The following is a 21,345-nucleotide window of genomic DNA, read 5'->3' on the forward strand; positions in this document are numbered from 1 at the left end:
CAACGCCTTATTTGCTTTTCTGCTCGGTCGACCAGCTTTTATTTTCATTTCCTGAATTCAATTGCTTTTCACACCAGCACATCAGCTATGCATTCCGACGCTAATGTTGTTTTACTGCCTTACGTTTCTTCTGGCAACAAAAACCCACCGTTTCCTTGGAGCGTAATGTTTGCTAATTCGGCCGTTCACATTCATTAGCTGTAACAGTTTACGTTGAATGCCTTGATTGCGGCTCGTATATCAAAGTCGGCGGATAAATTATAGGCTTCGGATTACATCGTATATAATTATAATTAAATAATAGCGGATGCATTTGTGCGGAGATCTGCTTTCACCTGCGACCGGGCTGCATAGAAAGCGCAGCGAGTTGCGTGCAGTTCCGAGCAGGAACTGCCGCGGTAACTCAGCGCTGACAGCGACACGGCCGAGCCTCCATCCCGCGCCTGGCGAGGCTCATTGCATTACGAGTGCCCCGCCACGGCCGCCACTCGAGACGGATCCAGTGCAGACAACATCAAACCGAGAAATGAGTCGGTAATATAATACTGCGCCGATGATCGCTCGACTGATTTATGGTGACAGCGCAGGAAGTGTCGAGGTTGTACCTAATCTGAATTTCATTGACACCCAGATGTGACAAGAAGCGTATTAAATTACGAGATATTATTTAAGATCAACTCAGCCGTTTGATTTTGTTTTCTTTTGAAGTATCGCCAATTGAAATGGCGAGGCAATTAGTTGATCGGCGCGTCCGCGGGGCTTTCTACGGCGCCGTGGGGGTGTTCCCGCGATCCATCATCTCCTGAAATTAACAGATGGCAAAAAATAGAAAGCAAAATGCCGACACGTGTTAGATGCAGTGATTGCGACCTTAGTACATTAGCGGCCTTTCACTGGGGCATTTGGAATGCCGCAATCATCTCGGTTTCACATAGGTACGGCTCGTTTTGATGTTTATTGCTAGAAATATGCGTTTTGCCGTCCATAATGCTACGGCATATTATGAAAATAGTAGTCGCGGGATCAATTCTTGCATTTGTGTGCATGAGTAGGTATTGTATTGGTCTGGGTGCTGTATTTACAAAAAGAAGTATTTAAGTATGTTTACCCGTTGCCTGGTATTTACTTTTTTTTAATACCAGTGACGCTATTTAATTTTTTAACGATAATTGCAGTTCGTAGTTTTAATCAATGACTATTGTTTAAATATTTTTTTCGGATACTAGATTATTTGTTTACTCGCTCACTAAACCGTCATTACTGAAAGTTGACATTACATTTAAGTATCGCCTAATTACCATTTAGACATAATTTACATCTACTCAAAAAGCTCTTCAGGCTGTCGATGACTCATTGCTATTTCCATTGGACATGATTAAAGATAAATGTACTAAGATTTGCTTGACAAATCTTATCTTGATGTTTGGTTTAACGCTCGGCTTCCTTCGTCGGCTTCTGCAATTTCCTCGCGCATTATAATCACGTTAGAATCTTGAGAACCGAATAAGCCGGCGGCCTTTTAGTTAATTTGGTTATTATTAGCATTATACAAATAGAGAGCACGAAACATGATTACAGTAAAAAGAAGATAGCACACGCGATCTATTGGAGGCGGACGTTGAAAAAGATCATTACGAGTCGCCAACTTTCGTCGCCGGGCTGGGTTTTGATTGCTTTAATTTCTTATATTCAGTCCCGCTATGTAATGAACTAATGACATTACTTAATCACACGGATCTCCTATCAAAATGACGACAATAATACGTGAGATCAACACGGTATGTTAGACAATCGTGATCAAAATTATTGTACAGGGAGGAAAAGGTGTTATGTTTTTACATTCGACAGGATCTTTTTCTGATGATACTTTTAGCCAACGGACTGTGACGAGAACAACAAGCCCAAGATAAAGCACGCCTTGTCAGAAAGTGCTTACTCATCGCTGTTCTCGAGTACGAAGACTAAAGTAGCGCTGGAGCTGCGCACAAAATCAAAAGGGTTACCGTCTTAGATTTTCGCTGTTTAGACTACTATGAAAGCTGAAAGAAAATTCATTACCTTACCTAGGGAGCGCCTGAATCTCTGTTTTCGGGTTACTTTTCAGACTTAAGAAGTTACCAATTCGTTGCTTACCTGAAAAAAAAGAAAAGAAAATGAATACACATGTGTGACGTGCGTAATAAGACAGTTACTATTAGATACGGCGAGTGAGTCACTCGGCCATTGCGAGGGGCACTGAATCAGTGAGACGCGCCGCTGTTCTTGAACGTGAAAACAAACAGCTCGGGAACAAAGGGGACTTAATAATATTGTGGCTGTTTACAGAGCACAGTTATGCGTGATTGTAATGCACAGCGCGCGCGCATTAACATCATGCCACGACATTGTTGTTGTCCGGCCTCAGGCACATCACAATGTGCCACCAGGACAATTACACAACGAATATAAATAAACTTTGCGCAATTTTTATCACTTCATTTCGTATACACAAACAACGTTATTTAATACAGACACATGCATGATGTTTCACTTAAAAAAATAGATTGTGATATGAATCAAAGTCCATTCGCTACCAAGACGACTGACTCTACTTAACTCGAATTTATGGATACGATGGAAATTTCGAAGTGGTTTGAAATCAGTCTAGTTAAAATCATGATACAAGTTACGTGTTTAGCATAATAAATGCATGAATCCTAATAAATAACCATGTAGTTAACAGTTAACTAACTTTCTAATGCAAGCTTGGAGATCCCTTTGTAACCTTTCAAGAATTTAAATAAAATATGCGTGGGAACGCAGAAAGTTGTTATTATTAAGAAAGTGATAGCATCTAGGACGAAAGTGCATACAGGCGGAAATTACAATCAATTTCTAGAGGGCCCATTACTCTGCCGGGCTCGTTAATAGGCCGCCGAGAAAGTGAAACATTCAGCTTGTAACGCGGCGTTTCCCTCTTGCGCCGAAAGCGAGCCTGCCAGTAAGCCATCGGCCACATAACTGGCCGCAACACAAAGTTAATTAAGATCCCGTGATAACAGCCTTGCGCAATCGGATGGGCATTGAGCCATTGACTATCGTCGTACAATGGTGACGCGAGATGTTATCGCAGCTGCTCATGGCTAAACATAACATGGACCAGTTAAATGTCATTGTATCCTGTCCCATATTAGGTAACGCCATTTTACTACTGCTTCTGCTTTTGCAAGAGGTAGTTAACAACACAGTAAGTATTTACCAAAACCCCCCCTATCCCTACATTGTCTGGTATCTTAATGGTAATTATTTCATAACACCTGAAGTACATTATGGTTTGGTTTGACAAAAAAGGACTGAGTCGACTAACATGCTCGTACTGATGCAAATATGTCTTCATCTGGGAGTAAGCCGAAAGATGTAGTCAATTTGTAGAGACCCATGTTTTATAAGTTTTATACTAAGTTAGGCTTCAATGAGACTCAAAGCATTTTCAAAGGGCATCATGGTTGGCATGCCGTGCATAAAATCGCTTTGCCGACCGGCGCTATCGGGCCATCGCTGCATCGGAGTGACGACACGCCCTGCACTCCATAATGGATGCTTCCTATTGCGGTCTATTTATAAAACATTAAAATTATCGCAGAAAAACATAGAATATTAAGCAGTGAAAATCAGGTTCGCATAAATAATACTTGTGTATGCCGGAAGCGAAACCTATGAACACATGGTAGAGCTGTTGAGTATACTCGTAGGCTCGTAGCCTCGTAGCATATTCTACTACATCATTTAAAGAATATTTTTTAAAGAAATTAATCAAACAAAATAAAAATTCAATGAAAAACAATGTAGAGAGTAATTTTTCGCACAATAGAATCCGATTAATAGAGCTTCGAACCCGAACGTACGGTAACCGAGCATCAATAGGTTAGCTACGGTACAATACTATTGGGCTGTTAAGCGGTTGCAGGCAAGGTTATCCATCAGGCATATTTACACGGTTGCGCAACGCGTTACTACTCGTACAACCGAAACAAAACGTTAGCATGACAACAGTATTGACACGCGGCGCCGGCGTATTGTCTGCCCGCCCGCTGATGTCACGCTGTTGGCAAACAACCCCGCTCATTCATGCCGCCAGGCCGCCACCGACCAGCATCACCCGCGGAATTAGAACGTGCGTTTATTGTTATCGTGGTCGAAAAGGACACCGTAGAGTTCACCACCGACTACAAAATATAATCATGTAGTTATTTTAAGGCCAAAGCTACGACTTGGAGTTTAGTAGACCATACATAAATCAAGTCAAAGTCAAGTCAAGAACCTGAATTCTTTGTAGTACGAATAAAACGATGTATATTACCAATGAGACAATAAGCACTTTTCGAGTCCCAACCACGGTCATCAACCCGGTTCTGTTAACCTTCGTGCAAATGTATCGCAAAAACAGCACTTTAATCAAGCCGTCATCGCAAGTAAGTGCAGTGCGTCTGCTGGCCACAAAGAGCGTCACGCTCCGCCGGGATGCGAACAATCGGGCATCAGGCGGAGAGCCCATCGGGGAGGGACCCCGTCGATTAATAATTAACGATACTATCGATTATCGACTAATCCCTAATGCACGGAAGTAATTAAAACCGTTTTAGGAACAGCTGAGTGCACTATTAACTAATATCGCTTGTAATCGACTAATTTTAATTTTATTACTGATACGATTCTGGTAATAAACTACAGCGTGTTAAATTATTCATACATAAATGACAACCTTTAACACTTTAATAAGTAGAACGAATGACCCTTGACGTTGAATTATTCAAATGTAATCTGCGGTCACCGATGAAAACATCGATGTTTAATTAGGCCTCGACCTCCGCCCCAATGGCGCTCGCGGCTCGGTCGCTGGGTGAGCTGCCAGCCAAGATGCATCACTGTCATTTCAGATTTTGTGTCAATTACATAAAAAAAAAGATAATGGTATATCCAAATACATATGCATAATAACGAAAAGGTTTCTCTTGAAATTCCAGCTTGAAGGTTCATGGTACTCAATCAATTACAAGACCCAGCTTGCCCATGGTGAAACTGAATGATTGCAGCACACTACCAAGTTCAATTTAGTAAACAACCAACCCACTAAAGTGTACATTAACACAATATTTGCTCAATTTGTCCATTTGATACGCAAACATTAAATACGCAGGTTGTTTGCCTGACTCTACATACAGTACGATGACGATGGATGATCTAATCTTATTACATTTTGCTATCTTATTTCATGATCACACTGTGGTCTAATATTGGCTTATGATAAAAGTTAGTAAACAAACGAAACTCGCTGAAATTGCTATTTCCCTCTATGACTTGTTCCGCATGCCACGAGTTATATCGCGAGGCGCCACCATGTAATTGGCTTCCACATTTTTCGTAGCCGCGGTCACGATACAGCCAGATGATGTCAGACAAGCGGGGCCGGTGTAGGCGTCCGTCATAACGATGCGCCAATGCCACTAGAATCGGGTAGGCGATTCTTTGACCTAATCCCAACTATAATATTATAAATGCGAAAGTAACTCTGTCTGTCTATCTGTCTGTCTGTCTGTCTGTTACGCTTTCCCGTTTAAACCTCGCAACCGATTTTGATGAAATTTGGCATAGAGATAGTTTGAGTACCGGGAAAGAACATAGGATAGTTTTTATCCCGGTTTTTGAAACAGGGACGCGCGCGATAAAGTTTTTCTGTGACAGACAAAATTCTACGCGGGCGAAGCCGCGGGCGGAAAGCTAGTTATAATCATAGACTTCTCTAGACATTGGGTAATACGTTGACGAAGCCGCGACGCTCTATCAGCGAATCAAATGACTTAACGGGACAATTAGCCCCCCTTTAAGTAGGACAGAGACTGTTCAGATTAATCATGTTTATAATACTATGCGAATAAACGATTCTAAAACATGCTGGCAGAATTGATCTTCCCATAGGCAGTCAAAGGCAAATGATGCTGCAATATTATATCCAGTAGCGTTTTAACGAGCATGTCTAGTCTAAGCCGACACTTTTAACGGCACAGTAAAGTTGTTATAATAACTGTCGCCTGAAACATCTGCCGATAAAACGTATAATTATCGGCCGTAATCTTAAACACAACTCGTAAACACAAGACAACTAACTTTCCTTCACTGTATAAAACTTGCTTGAGTAAAATCTTTTAGAAAATAAACAATAACAAATTGAATAGTGAAATAATAAACAGTATATTAGAAATAACAATAGTGAGAAATACATGTAGGAAAACACGTGGTGTCAATTAATTAAATCACAACGTCAAACTCAAATGTGCATCTGCAAGAAAGCAAATACTTAATTAGTAAAAGCCTTAAAAACCAACAACTGCTACGAAATTTTTGAGTTAATTTGCAGTAGCTACGAAATCTTTGTTGATTTGGACGTTTGTAAGTTGGAAAAAAATGAAAATAAGACGCGGAACTAATGAGCCTTGTGTTAAAATATTCGTAGGTAAGTAATACCGTTTTACTGCAAAGCAATATGTTATTAAACATCCGTGACGTAAAAACATTTTACGAGAAGTATACCGAACCGGTACAACAGTATGATTTGTATTTGTAATCGTAATAATAAATCAAAATGTACACGCATTGTAGCAGTCGATGCTACGGTCCAGTCGGCGTTACATACTTTACCATTTTCACGCAGCGAATTCTTTCGTGTAATAATGACGGAAGCTATTTTCAGCCACAAACGATAATAAATGATCGGCGCGTTATGAACTACGACCAGATGATCTACTCAATTTATCAATTAATTGGAAGATAATATCATTGGAAGAATATCGATTAAAATTTTAAACTCGATATTATAAATAGAGGTTTTTATCAAATTACAATATATTAACCACTGGAATTTGATATTGAACTACTAATAATCCCAATACAATATACAGTGATTAAGATTAACGTAACTAGTGTAAAAATACATATGGCACTGTAGAAAGCTTACAGTGAAACCATTAGAAAGTTAGCCCATCAACAACAGATTCATAACGATGAACAATATTCGTACTGTAATAAAACAGACAATTTAAAAAAGATAAGTTAACTTGTTAAAACCATAGTTAAGTTTACATTAATGATACTACCAAAGAACTTTAACATTAGATGTTCGTGATAATAACACTTGTAACAAAAAACCAAGAAGGCCATGAAACCTTACGATTCCAAAAAGCAAGTAACATAAAAAGTAATATTATAACAGTTTCTAGAATCCATCTGGCTTTTCACGGCAAACAGATAACGAGTTGGATATACATTAGCATGTGTGGTGCGCAAGAGTCGCGTGTGTGCGTGACCGCGGTGACATCACCGCTGATAGCGCTAATAATGCCAAGGGCAATCGCGTCACCGCGCCGGCCGGCCGCCGCCGGACTCGATGCTACAATCGAATTTGAATAATTGATTCGAATACACCGTTACACAACACACTCGAATGACACTTTGTCACACGAAAATCATAAAGGCTGTATTTCAATAAATAACAAAATTTACCTGAATACCCCGAAAGGTGAAAATTCTTAAATGATATCAATAGAGCGAATCGAATGAACGTTTAAAAGGACTCTACAAAAACTACTACTAACTAATATTTGAACCAAATAAACTATTTTTCTTTCTTTCTTAATACATATTTATTATGTCATAGAGCTCATTAAACAAACGTTTTTATCCGTGGATCTAACTCCTAGCGTTACAAATGTCTGAAAGAACCATACTGAACTTTCTTCGTGTATAAAAAGACTCTACATATTCTAGAGATCATAGTGTAATGAAGAATAAGGAGATTGTTAAGTTTCAGCAAACTAACTCAGCCAAGCAACAGGTTGGGAATAAATATGTGTCTAGCTTGTTGGAGTGAGCAAACGACGATAATCTCCACAATATTTCAAACCTGTTGAATCAAAACTAAACAATCGTCTATGATGATCAAAGCGGAAGAAGATTTAATTGTTTTCTCACAAGCATTTATTTTCTAGCTATGAATACATGTTGTCACACCAAGCCATCTGTTCACAACTGTCGTCATTGTGGAAATCTGTTAAACATCTGTTACTGAATAAACATACTTGATTATGTACCTATCACAATATTTCTGAACCGGATTCAGGTCATGTGAAGTTGGAAACAAAAAAGGCATGATAAGTTTTATTTATAAGTTCACTTATACCGAAAATGATACTATTTTCAGCGTTCACGACTATTATAACTATAGAAATGCTTAGTAAATAGTATTTATTAGTTCGATCTATAGTCGACCGCCATGAAGTGCTGACGCTTGTGTCATGAGTACTACGCCCCGATTGCAAATTCAGCAAGGTTACATCAACCTGGCACAGACGTCAACCATTGTGTACGAGCATGACCTGCCGAAACCGAAAGTGAGCCGTTACATGCTCTTAATTGATATTATTTAATAATGCCGTTTGCGCAAAGCGTTTGCTATAAATACCGGTTAGGCGACTTTATATTTATGGCTTGAACTCACATGTTATTAATTCTTAGAACACGATGTACCGTGAAGATTGTCGTAGGTGCATGCCGTGAGAAAAAATGAATCCGCTGTCGTATATGGGATAAAAACATGACATACCTGACTTAAAACGCTACGCGTGGTGACAAATAGATAAACGGGCAAAAAGTTGGCGACGAGCTGTCGCCTAATTACGGACGCAAACAGATTAGTGACAAACGAAACAATCGGGTGCCATTACGAAAGAGACAAACCTCTGTCGTCACGGGCGAAACAAAGCCCTTAATTGTTGGGCAACAACTTAATAATGTCGTTGTTACACGGTCCAGCGGGCTCAAATCGGCATCCATGTGATGAACCGGCGCATTGTGATCACTGATGAGCACTCACACGCATTATCTTCAGTACCGTTTGTTGAATCAATAAATTCAATGACAGGCTTGTTTCATGCCGGCGATTTCTAATCAAGGATCCTTGCTGGATTCACACCATATTACAATGGTTACATGTTGTACATTTCATGTATTGTTTCACAATAGCGAATTATAGTAGAATCAGTTAGATTCAACAATCAAATTGCTTGAACCCCGGCGAGGGGAAAACATTTTCAGTGGAAACCAAGTTTTGTGTGAAAGTGGAAGTTTTGTTTTGAATCGCATGTTTATAACGAGCTTTGAAACTTGATTTAGGAGAAGCTATAATAAGTTGTAAAATATGATGCCGTGCGACAGTATTATTAATGACGTTGACGACTGAAACTACAAAAGCGAACTTTTATGTAGATGTTGATTCCCGATTAGATACGCTCCAAGAATATCAAAGATCTCTGATAAATAGCGATAGGTCCAATGGCGTCTGGTGACAATGACAACAGAGTACCGTTATGAGTTACATTTATACGGTTCGGTTACCGCAAATGCTGCTGACCGTTTTAACGAAGTTTTATAGTTCCGTATTCTTAAGAATCAGAAGTTTACACTAGAAACTCTAGGACCTAGAGTCCTAGTCAGTCTTACTGTCGTAATTGTCTAGAAATATTTCTTCTACTACTCTACCTACGATAAATAAAATTCAGCCTATGATAAAATATAAAGCCTAGAACACACTGTCGGATCACGAGATGCGGTCACGCAGCGGGTCAACGCTCGGCGACAGTTATTAGGGGCGGCGCAGACGAGCGTCTGCACGCGACGGGGCATGCCTACATTACACTGATATACAATTAATTAGAATGCAAAGGGTTCTCTAGCATACCGCAATAAACATCCGCGTACATAAATTCCGAAGCAGACCGTGAAGAAATGCTCGTTATTAAATCTTGTAAATTAAATTTATCACGAGTGTGTACAACAGAAACAATTACCTAAAATCACAACTAATTAGTTGAATCCAATGTTAAGTGTAAGTATAATTGTAGAGCACGTAATTTTCTCACCGATTACAATGTGATGCTTCCGGATAACGTTCGACTGTAATTATGCGCGAACACAAACATGCCCCACACATCGCAGCACGTAACGTCTTCCTGTAATAGCCAATAAGCCAGTTAACAGCCTAACAGTTCTAGGTTAACGATTTCAAGACAGGAACAGTATTAGAAATCTAGGACCATTTTATGTATAAAATGAGCGAACTAGATTTCATTTCTGTTATGGTTTCCGCACTTTCGTGGATAGGAATGTGAAATTTAGGGCCAAGATTTGGCTTAGGGAGAAGATTGCTTCGACTTTTTTATTAGCCTGCTTGGATTTAGGAAATTTTATAAGAAATTCGTTGTATTTTTAAAATTTTCTACAACTTATCTAATTAAAAGTTGTTCAACGTCTAAACTTTGGACGTCAAGGCACGTGTCACTAAACCAATGTCTCTATTTTATTAAAGGGCTATAGCCAGGACTTCATACTGTTTGTATAATTTTATGTTGTCGATAGGCAATAGAGGGAACAGCTATTTCCACCAAGTGTTACCGTTTAGGCGCGGGCGCGGACGCGGCTCGCGGATGTATAAAGTGTGTTTCCGCGCGCGCGCTGCGTGTGAAATATTAATACGCGATGTACGCGCAGTTGTGTGCACCAAGCGTTATGTAATCCGGGATTGTTAGTACTGGATCGTAGTAAATGCTAAGGGCTTTTAAAGAAAGCTTACGTATGATTTCACATTTTTGTAAATCCAGCTCTTGAACGCGTTTATCTGGCGACTTTTTCCAACAATCTAATTTAAATAAACCTAATTTAGCACATAGAGCAAAACATTAGTCGATATAATTTTAATGATAATTATATCAAATCATTCCAACATAATATTTAGTCGGAATTGAAACCTGCTGCAAAAAAAACTCAACGATTCAGCAAATCAAATATCAGAATGATTGCAGTAAAAAACCATCAGTATTGATAAAAAAGCTTATTACCGGTAACTAGAGACAGGATAATAATAATATAGAGTCGACAAAAAGTTTTCTCAAACAATGCGCATGAGTCACAGCGGCGCGGAAGCGCACGCACGCAGGGTTACCAGACTTCAGGATTTTATCCGGGTATTTTCACATTATCTGATGACTATTTAGGCACATATTATGTCAACAGTAATAGATACAGGATAATAATAACTGTTGAATAGACTATCCTTTGTATCCTTCTACTACACGTAATATAGAAAGTCTTCCGAAATAAATAATTGTTATTTATCTATCAGGAAAAACTTATTAATATCACAACAATGGCAACCCTAAACGCACCTGGGCGCAAGGCCTAATAATGGTGGGGCAGACGCAAGCGCAAGGTGACCTGCCGGCAAGTTGGATGAACCTTCCAGATTGTTATGGAAATACGTACTCTACAATAAAATTATTAAGCGCCAGAGCGCTTTGTAAAGCATAATCATAATACAACAGGTTGTAGAGTACGAATACATGCTCGTTATTTAAAACAGTCTTGAGACTGAAATTGCCTGTCATAAGTTCGATGGAACTGATATCAGAGAATATGGTTCTCTTGGTTCAATAGTCAATATCTTTTTCAATTTGACCACCATAGCCAAAATAACTTTTTATTTCTTCTTGCACAAGTGGTTCGACTTCGGACTAAAAAGCCGATGGCCACGGGCCGGTTTGTATGATGGGCACGATATAATTAGTACCCGAGTCATGGTTGTTTACGTATTCAGCATCGAGCTTAGCTTGATTTGGAGCTTAAAATATTTTCGTGTTTTAGTGATCATTTTGGCTTGGATTGGCCTCGTCAGTGCATATAGGTGGGTGGAGTAGTATGTAACAATCGTCTTGTTTGCATTACCGGACCGATATGTCATAGCCAGGCACACATCCAGTCGCCCACTTATAAAGGAGAACCAGTAGAACCCACATAAGCTGCGTTCTTCTGTTGTGACGTTGCCTGTTTTGTTTCAAATGCCAAAACAGTAACCATAGCTTTGTGACCAACTATGCAGCCTTTGACCCGTGAGTAACTCACAGCTCAAACATGACCCTACATTCTTAACGGGACCTCTACTTTAGGATTCATAATAACATCAACATAATGTAAAAATATGCAAAAAGTATACACAACATGATATTAAGATTTTATCGAGATGAGAGGACACTACGTAGAGATAGTAGGACCGGTGGTTGCTTAGTTACAGAGTGGCGGTAAAAGAAGTAACTAACAGTTGACAGATAATCACTGTATCCATCGAGTTCTGAAATCAACCAAAACAATCTAGAAGTAATAGTAGTAACTAAAGGTTGTGAGATAAAGTCGGTATAGTCAACGAACACGGAATTTTATGAAGTGTTAAGACTGTAATCAATATCAACATTATGAAGCAATGCCTGCAGCAACAATAAGAGCCGACACTACAAATTCTGCTGTCGGTCATAAACTCCCTGCACGACGTAGCGTAGGCGTCTCGACCAAAATAACACCTTTTGCGTATTATCAGTACTATGCCCAACTTGACGTCTACTTTCGCGCAAGATCTCGTAACCAGGTTTAACCCGGAAGGTTGGAATAAATTATAGTTAGCAATAAATATTTGAGTATTGAGAGAGAAAACCTGATTTCTAAGAACTAAGTTTACCACATTCTCTATTATTCCTTCTATGATGATCTCATAGCATAGAGGGTGTATTTCATTACACAAAACTATACAAAATCCATTCAACGCCTTCCCATGTACCGAGTCCGCCAGAGCCCAGACGCAACAAGTAAGTGCGCGTGATTACATAAGCGGCCGGCTGACCCCGATGACGCACGCCCCGTGTGCCTGTAGACGGCATCTACAGCTTGTGGAAGTTTTGACCATAATTGTAAGGTCTGAAATTTATTATTGACGATTCTAGTTTACGATGTAAAACAAAACCAGATAGGTACAATGGACATGACATGTTTGATGGAACAATTGCTTAGATTTTGTTCGTTCTGATTAAAACTCTACAATAAAAAATAACAATGGCAATTTGATGACCATGAATTGGCAGAATTGGACTAGATAAAAACACAACGTGTTTCAGACAAACAAATCTATTAGGATAAACTCTGCAAATTGTTAATCATAGAAAAACATGAATGCCTACAGCGCAGAATAAACATGTTATTTTTAAACCTCTCGCAGGCAGGTCCAAGTTTCAAAGGTCCGTAATTGCATGCAAATGTAAACAAGCTCAATGATAATTCAATGTCGAATCGGATGAAAGGTTCAAGTCGGGCGCGGGTGAGTCACGCGTGAGGGTCGGCGCGCTACGGCTACGGGCTACGGCACAACATTAAGCGCTGGTGGATGATCAAAGGTGCGCTGCCGGAACCAAAGCCCACATTTACACGACTAATCGCCCGCGTGGCCCATTCGCCACGGCTTACACCAGCACCAACAAATCCGACAATGAGCTGGCTATTTTTACTTGCGCCACTGATTACCCGATCAATGTGTGGCATCCGCGGGGAACGATCAAAGGGCTGACGAACGAAGTTACATTAAAACGTGACTAATTGGCTATCCGATGGATAATCCTTGTGCGATGTGTGCTGATGATGACAGATATATTCGTTGTAACTTTTTCGAAAGATTGATTAGACAGAATACTTTAGAATATGAGATGCCATATTCATTGAGGACATCGAATACCGAACAATTTTAAATTTCTAGTTTTAGTACATTTATTAGAGTCCACAACAATGAAGAGCTGATAATAGTAAACGGAATCATTGTTAGTGAGTAAGACAGTACGAAGGCCTCATCCTTTGTGCGTGGACTTCGCGCATGATATCGTCACCAGCCAAGTTTAGCCGCATACAGAATTGTCTCCGACATTTATTGCTCGCCGCTGATTACTAATCTCGCGTACGACGAAAAACAAAATGAAAACATTAGCGTTCAATCGGCGCCGATTGTAAACAGAGTGTAGAAATAAATAAATGTAGAGCTACGCTTGGCTGTGGCTTGGCGTTTATTACTGACCGATTTATGCTCAGTTACGCATCTTTAATCTATTTGATTAGATTTAGCACTAGGCTAACTTTTTGTAACATAGAAATAAACTCTTTAGTGGATTATACTTCAATACTACTATGCTCGCTCTACATTATTAATTATCAAGTCTCCGAGCGACCGAGGCACTTTTGAAAGGCGATTGGCAAACACGCATGTAAATAGTGTTAAATGATCTGTTGCAGTTGCAATGCAATGGCCAGTGGGTTCAAAACAAAGAAAGAGGGGTCATTGATGAGGCAATTAAGTGCGAACGGGGGAAAATGGGGCAATTCCCGTGTGGGCCGGCGGAGTTGCGCAATGCTGACCAATTGACGGTGATGCAACGGCTCGGCTTCTCTTTATGGATTTATCCTGCCGGCCGCAAGTACTCGCGTACGCGGCATTGGATAAGCCAATAAAAGAAACAGACTAATCGAATTTTGTGACCCAAATCGACTATGTAAAGTTGCAAAAATGCTATAGTTAAGTTTTAATTTACGTTACAAAATCTTTTTAGATTGTCATTAGAAATGATCATGTTCTTATAATTTACACATACTTCCATCCAATTCGTTGCTTGCAAGCTAAAATAGCAAACTAAATAACAAGCCATGAGTGCTCTGGCCTTGCAAGTCCAATTTAACATTCGAATGAATCATTGTTTCCTAGTTGTTAATAATTCAGCCAATATTAATATAATCTAGCGTAGCATTCCCGAAAGTGCTCCGCTGTGACGATCAGAATCACGTGTAGCGTTCTAGCTTTTCTCTCGACATTGTGTTACATAATACTTCTTGTTAGTTTTATCAATGAAGCTCTCAAAAGTTTAGTCTACTTCATTCATTCATCTAGTCTACATCAGCTACTCAGCTACGAACAAGATCAGAAACTTCGGAACCCATAATATAAGGCTAGACTTTTGTGTGAGCTAATGTTTAATTTAGAATCTTTATAGAAAAGCAAACTTTGCCTTTTGAGAGTTTTTAGTGATTGTTGACTGATATTGGAAGAATGCGTGTGTAAACTGCTCACAAAAAGATCGTCGGGGAAAACCAAGCAATATTTTTGTATCTGGAGAGTGGCCCACTAGACGGTGGTCCAATATCATCTAATGTCACAGATGTCGACACTCGAGTGATCGGCGAAGTTGTCGAAACGCAAACGGCGCGATTGAGCAAGCGCAGCACGCGTCGAGCGACGCGCGGCAGGTACGCCCGACCTGAGGAATTCGGTAAAAATAACAGCGATACGTTATCACGCCCTAACGCGTCTGTTGCTTGTTCGAATTCTTATAAATAGAGCCATGTGTGAACAGACCAATTGACTTTGTGAACTTGTGTCCGAAATGTCAAGCGATAACAAACGTGATAAGTTATTTACGAGAAATATAAAAAGTAGCTCAAGATAGCCTAATATCTTCATTTTCCGCCCACCAATCAAAAGACAAAAGCAATAACTTTTATAAAGTAAAAACAGTATGTAGAGTGAGCAATTTGTGTTCCAACTAATGTTTATGTGGTGCTATTACAGCACAATAACATAAAATTTAAATACACAAGCATTTGTATGCCGTCCGCGCTCAAGTGGATGACGCGAGATCATCTGACTCACGCTCCGAGCCGATGATGATCAATATTAGTAGTGGTCATTTTTGTTACTTTATGAACAACAACAACAAACTTATAAATTGTTAATAACTTTTTCTTTTCCAAAATTAACCGTATTTCTATCGAGTAACATTATGTTGGTCATCATTTCAAAAATTACAAATTGAACTGATGTGAGGGAAAATTTGGGAATGAGAAAAAAGATTCCCAGAATAAGCATTTCAACGGATTTCGAAAATAGTATTCTGCAGCACAGCTCACTTTTGAACTTGACTCAAAAATAAAATACGAAAAATCCGGATGCTCTTTACGATTCTCCGAAAACACCGTTTAGAAAGGAGATTGCCCATTTATGGTACTGGTTTTTCTCAAGCTTCAAAAGAAAAAACATATGTTAATTAAAATGTTTATTTTAGAAGTCGTTCTGCCATTTTTCTGCTTGTTTTGAACCGGGGATTTAATTCAGTTTTTAAAAAGATTTTTTATTGATTAGAAAATAACATAATTTTTTGCTGCATTATACAAAAATGTTGCCATAGTAAATAAATAATAATGTTGCAAGAAATTCCAGTCGATATTTTAATCGATTACAATATAAAAAAAAATCATTCCAGGAAATATAACGCCATCAGCTCAAATAAAATCGTAAGCCTGTGATTCCGTTATTTAATTAATTAATCGTTTGTGTTCGATTACGATTGAATTCACGTCGACGTGTACGTGTGTCAAGGACAGAAAAAAGTAATTTAAAAGAAAAGAATAAAACGTCACTTTTCCGTCAACCGAAGAAAAATATGGTTTCATATTTTGCTCTCTTCTAATACGAAATATTATGCAGAAAATCAACGTGTGGTAAAGAATCGAATAACATTAAACGAATAATCGATTTTCATATTAAATATAAACTGGCAACATCTGTGACGTGCGCTGTCAGTGTCACGCTCACTGCGACGCGGCATGTGTTTACTTGCTTTAGAGTGTTGATTGAGTTTTACTCTCCACTTTTATTAACTCTTCATTTGTACTGTGATAAACGGTATTGTGCATTGTGTGTGGTAATTCAACGATAGGACGTTTTTACAATATTGTTACGATAGGACGTTTTTCTATTGTTTTGTTGTGTTTTACAAGCTGAGTAGCTTCTTTTGGTTAACATGTCTACAATACCGGACGAGGAAGTGGTGGCAAGAACATTTGACCGGCGAAACCGGTGTATCAATTGTTCATATTTGATACCGAGAAACCAACACTTTCATACATTGGAAAGTGCATCTACTCCAATGATCAATATATTACAGACATGGATTACTCCTACTCAGGTGAGCAGATATCATTTGACTCTGATACAATTATAACTGTTTATATTTTTATTTGATTTGATGCGTATGAGTCTCTTTCTAATCTACTTATTTAAAGTCATGAACTTCCAAGACTTAATCCTAACAGTTATAATGTATGTTTGCTGAGTAATAAGTGGATTAGTACAGCTTTCTTGTACTGTTTTTAATGCAGTGGCGAATCCTGTAAAAATTAATGAAAAAGTGCAATAAATAAAATTATTTTTAATTACAGCTATCTCCAGCAAGCATTATTTGTACAGAATGTTTTGAACTACTTCAAACTGGAGTGAATACAATGAGCGATGGAAATCCAATACCTTTGCCTGCTTTTGGACATAGAAGAGTCTGCTTTCCCTGTGGAAATTCTATTCTACGAGTTTCAAGAACATACCATGTGCAACATGGTCGTCAAGAAAGGAACTTTTTAATGCGATTGGTTCCACTTCACCTGGTAAATATTTTTAATAAATAAAAGTTCTCAAATGGTGACTGGTTCATAGGATGAATACTAATACAATTTATTTATTATCTTTTAGGTATCAAGACTAGAACGTGTATGTGCTGCCTGTTGGAGGTCAGCTACGAGACAAGTACGGAGACAACAACAGCATGACTTAAATCGCCCCACTCTGGCTGGTGCTGGATCAAGTGTGGATTTGCGTATTCCTGAGCCACCTCCTCTTCCACCATCAAGACCACAAATAGTGCCACAGGCAACACCAAAAATTACCTCAGCTTTGTATAAACGAGCTGCAAATTCACCAGGACACTGTGTGTTTGTTAATTGTTTTGAGCCTGAACGTTTACTAATACCATCTGCTATAAAAGACCTATTATTATATCACCATAATTCTATGTACCATCTGGAGCACGTGTATGTAGTCACCACTTAAATCATGGTGCATGGAATGAGTTAACTTCCCAATTGAGAGATTTCACTGGCACACAATTTGACAGTATTATGTCTATGATGCAGCGAGCTGCCAATTACCAATTTGATTTTTCTAATGTTAGGATGATGGCTCCACATTTATGTCATTACTGGCTTGGCATGAGCCCAGATCAATTTTATGAGTTGCTAAACTGCATTCCAAATCTAAGTCAACAAGTACCAAATGCTGCTATAGCCTTATCCGTTTATTTGGTAAAGTTAAGAACCGGTGATAGCAATGAAAGGTTGGTAACTCTTTTTAATAAGCCTCGATCTACACTAGAACGGTGGATGACAAAGACCAGAAATTCCTTAATAAATGATTTTGTTCCCTTTCAACTAGGATTTAATCATATGTCAATTCAAGATGTTGCTTCACGCAATAAGATTATACCAGAAGGACTGTTTAGTAACCCTGATTTGCCAGCTGATGTTAAGCCTGCTATTGTCATCTGTGATGCTACTTATGTATTTGTTCAAAGTAGTTCAAACTATTTATTTCAAAAACAGACCTATAGCCTACAAAAGCTTGATAACTTGGTCAAACCATTTTTGATTGTTTGCTGTGATGGGCACATTCTGGAATGTCTTGGCCCATACAAAGCCACTACTAATGATGCTACAATTACAAGTATTAACTTGAATGATGAAGAATCATGTATCCGGTCATTTTTCAGGAGAGGTGACATTTTTCTTCTCGACAGAGGTTTCAGAGATGTAATTAATGAACTCCAAGGGCATGGGTTTGTTACACATATGCCAGAGTCTCTCCTGGAAAATGAACATCAACTAACAACACAGCAGGCAAATCGGTCTCGTTTTGTAACAATGTGTCGTTGGGTTGTAGAAGTAGTAAACGGAAGGATAAAAAGAGATTTTAGGTTGTTTCGTCACGTATTTAATAACAGAGCTGCTATGCACCTCAAGGACGATTTTAAAATTGGTTGTGCATTATTAAACAAGTTCCACGTTGCCATAGATGATCCACCGGAAGCTTTGGAATATGTGGCAATAGCCAAAAATAGACTTTTTCTTGAAAACCACTTGGCAAGTTATGTAGAAAACGAAAATCTCAACAGAAGACGAGCTATCTTCCAAACTATTGATGGCAATCATCCTCATTTAGTGAGATTTCCAAAACTTTTAATTACAGACCTGAAGAGATTCGCTCTAGGTACCTACCAACTAAAGCAAGCAAGATCCTATTACGGAGAACATGTTCGGCATTCTGGAATATATTCTGTTGAAATAAACAATGAAATCGATGACGATATTCCTCTGATTTTAGGACTAAATAACTATTTGTTGAGAGGAAGAATCAAATCAAGGCATGTTAGCAGTCGTACATACTATACTTATTTGTTAATAAGTAAAGATATTGCTGTAGCAAACAGCTTAGAAGCCATAACTGGTTATTGCTGTAGTTGTCTTGTTGGCAAACGAACAGTTGGTTGTTGTGCTCACATCATGACAGTGGTGTGGTTTTTGAGTTGGGCTCGTTATAATGACATTGCTGCCCCGGCACCTTATTTAGATGATTTTTTCAATGAATATGATGAATGAAACCAATAAGGTAAATCCATATTCAGTAGTTATACTAAATTGATTCTCTACATAATATTTTGTAATAATTTATGAAGAGAGCAAAATGAAAAAGCCATATTTTTCGGCGTTTGTTTGGAAAGTGAAGTCTTTATTATTTTTTCTTATTTTGCTTTTAAATTGTCCTTGACATAAATATACATGCTGATTTTATGTACTCAAATAAACTCAATTACATGTTATTACTTGTGTTTTATTCACTTAAGTTAACAAACATTTAAAAGGATCGTTTATCTACTGATTTTTACTTCAAATAAGTTGTAACCAGTAACAAACACCACAACTAGAAGATTTGAGTTTAAGGTTATGTTATGTTTTCTTAAATAACTTTAAAACTCCAGTTTTGATTCCTGTAATACTTATGTGGATAGTAAATTGTTGTTTTATACACCGTTTAAAACAACTTTGGAATTGATGCAACAAAGTACCGTGGTCCATACTTCGATGGGCAATCTCCTTTGCGCATGTAGAGTTTCCGCGCGGCCTTGCCCGCGGTCGTGAATGGTCGTGAATTGTCTCGCGAGAGGAAGCCCCTCCCGTGGCCTCGCCGACTATTGCCGTAGTCCATCCAGTCTAGGATTCCAGACCAATTGTCTTCGTAGAGCCACTTCCCGGTGGAGCAGGTGACGCAGTGGCGGCCACAATGGTTTGATTAATGAAGTTACAGAGTTGGGGTCTTCTACTATTCGTTCCAAATTGTTATTCTTGTCATACAATAACTACAAAGGGTGAGCAGTAGGTATAGATGCAGTTACTACAGCTAAAGTAATTAAATCAGTATCTCAGAAACTGAGACTTTTTTATTACAATAACAAGACAATTTCATTATTAATGACTACAAAAATATATTTTACTGCACACTTTTAACCTCAGTGTTGTTGCCATTCACATATCATTGAGTTGCTTATTCAATGTGGAATGATATGCCACACCAATAAATGATTGAACGATTACGCAAACGACTGCTTATTATCACATGCATTTTGTTTCTTATCATTCTCAAAACATTTATGTGCCTCACAAATATGTGTGCTTTAGATTTGTTTGTGAATTATTTTGTTATTTCAATTAGAATATTTAACAATACTTGTTAATAATGTCGTGTTGAATAACGAAAATTCTTCAATGGATTCGGCAATTGATTCGCGTGGCTGCCAAAATAGTCACGGTTGCCATGGCTTAGTAAAACATCGTGAATCGGTACTATATCATCAAAACTGAGAAAGTTATGTGCGTCGAATTTCAAAAATTAAGGCAAGCAAGGGGCTATTTTAGTGGCTAGTTCCTCCAGTCGCCTGATGGACGGCCAGCCGCGCACGCGCCGCGGTTACATCAGGCCGCGGTCGCAGGGCCACATGAATTGCCACATCCAGTTGTTTTGGTAATGTATTTTTACTTCTGACGACTAAGCGGAGTTTCTTCGTACACATTCCAGCGGCGTACGCAACAGCAGATTTATGAAATTTGTCTAAGAATGCGTCGAAATTTTAGCGGTTATAAAAACAGTAAACTAGAACTTAGTAGCCATAACTGGGTCTTGTATTACTTAAACAAAGTCACAGAACAAAGTGTTCCACAATCCAGTCATTTAGATCGATGGTTGACGTTAATTTAACAGTTTTCAAACATTCAGAGCAGAACAAATCGATCAGTCGGAGTTTAATGTAAATGAATAAACTAAAACAACATATTATACAAAACAATGTCAGAGTAAATACAAAGTGCAATCGCAACTATTGGTCATCTTAGTAAATATGGAGGTTAACGCGAAGCACAATAGACTCGTGCCTTCACATACATAAGCATTATCATTTATTGACAAACACGGTACAGTCGCAAACACTTATTTTCTAGGTATTCATCTGTAGTGGTAGCAAATGCGAG

General features: G+C 38.6%; 2 protein-coding genes across 8 annotated transcripts in view; one reads left to right on the top strand and one right to left on the bottom strand.

Annotated features, from left to right (window-relative positions):
• The window catches only part of Unc-115a (actin binding LIM protein Uncoordinated 115a), a 75,948-nt gene that overhangs the window by 47,126 nt on the left and 7,477 nt on the right, over positions 1-21,345 (bottom strand). The gene's annotated exons all lie outside the window — the stretch shown is intronic.
• Positions 16,795-19,598, top strand: LOC114356746 (uncharacterized). The gene is made up of 3 exons (XM_028310095.1): positions 16,795-16,907; positions 17,161-17,379; positions 17,465-19,598. Exon 3 carries the CDS (start codon positions 17,890-17,892, stop codon positions 19,420-19,422), a length of 1,533 nt encoding a protein of 510 aa, XP_028165896.1. The 5' UTR covers positions 16,795-16,907; positions 17,161-17,379; positions 17,465-17,889; the 3' UTR covers positions 19,423-19,598.

Source organism: Ostrinia furnacalis, unplaced genomic scaffold (genome assembly GCF_004193835.3).
Source record: "Ostrinia furnacalis isolate ACB-3 unplaced genomic scaffold, ASM419383v2 OfSCF2887, whole genome shotgun sequence".
NCBI classification, from domain to species: Eukaryota; Metazoa; Arthropoda; class Insecta; order Lepidoptera; family Crambidae; genus Ostrinia; species Ostrinia furnacalis.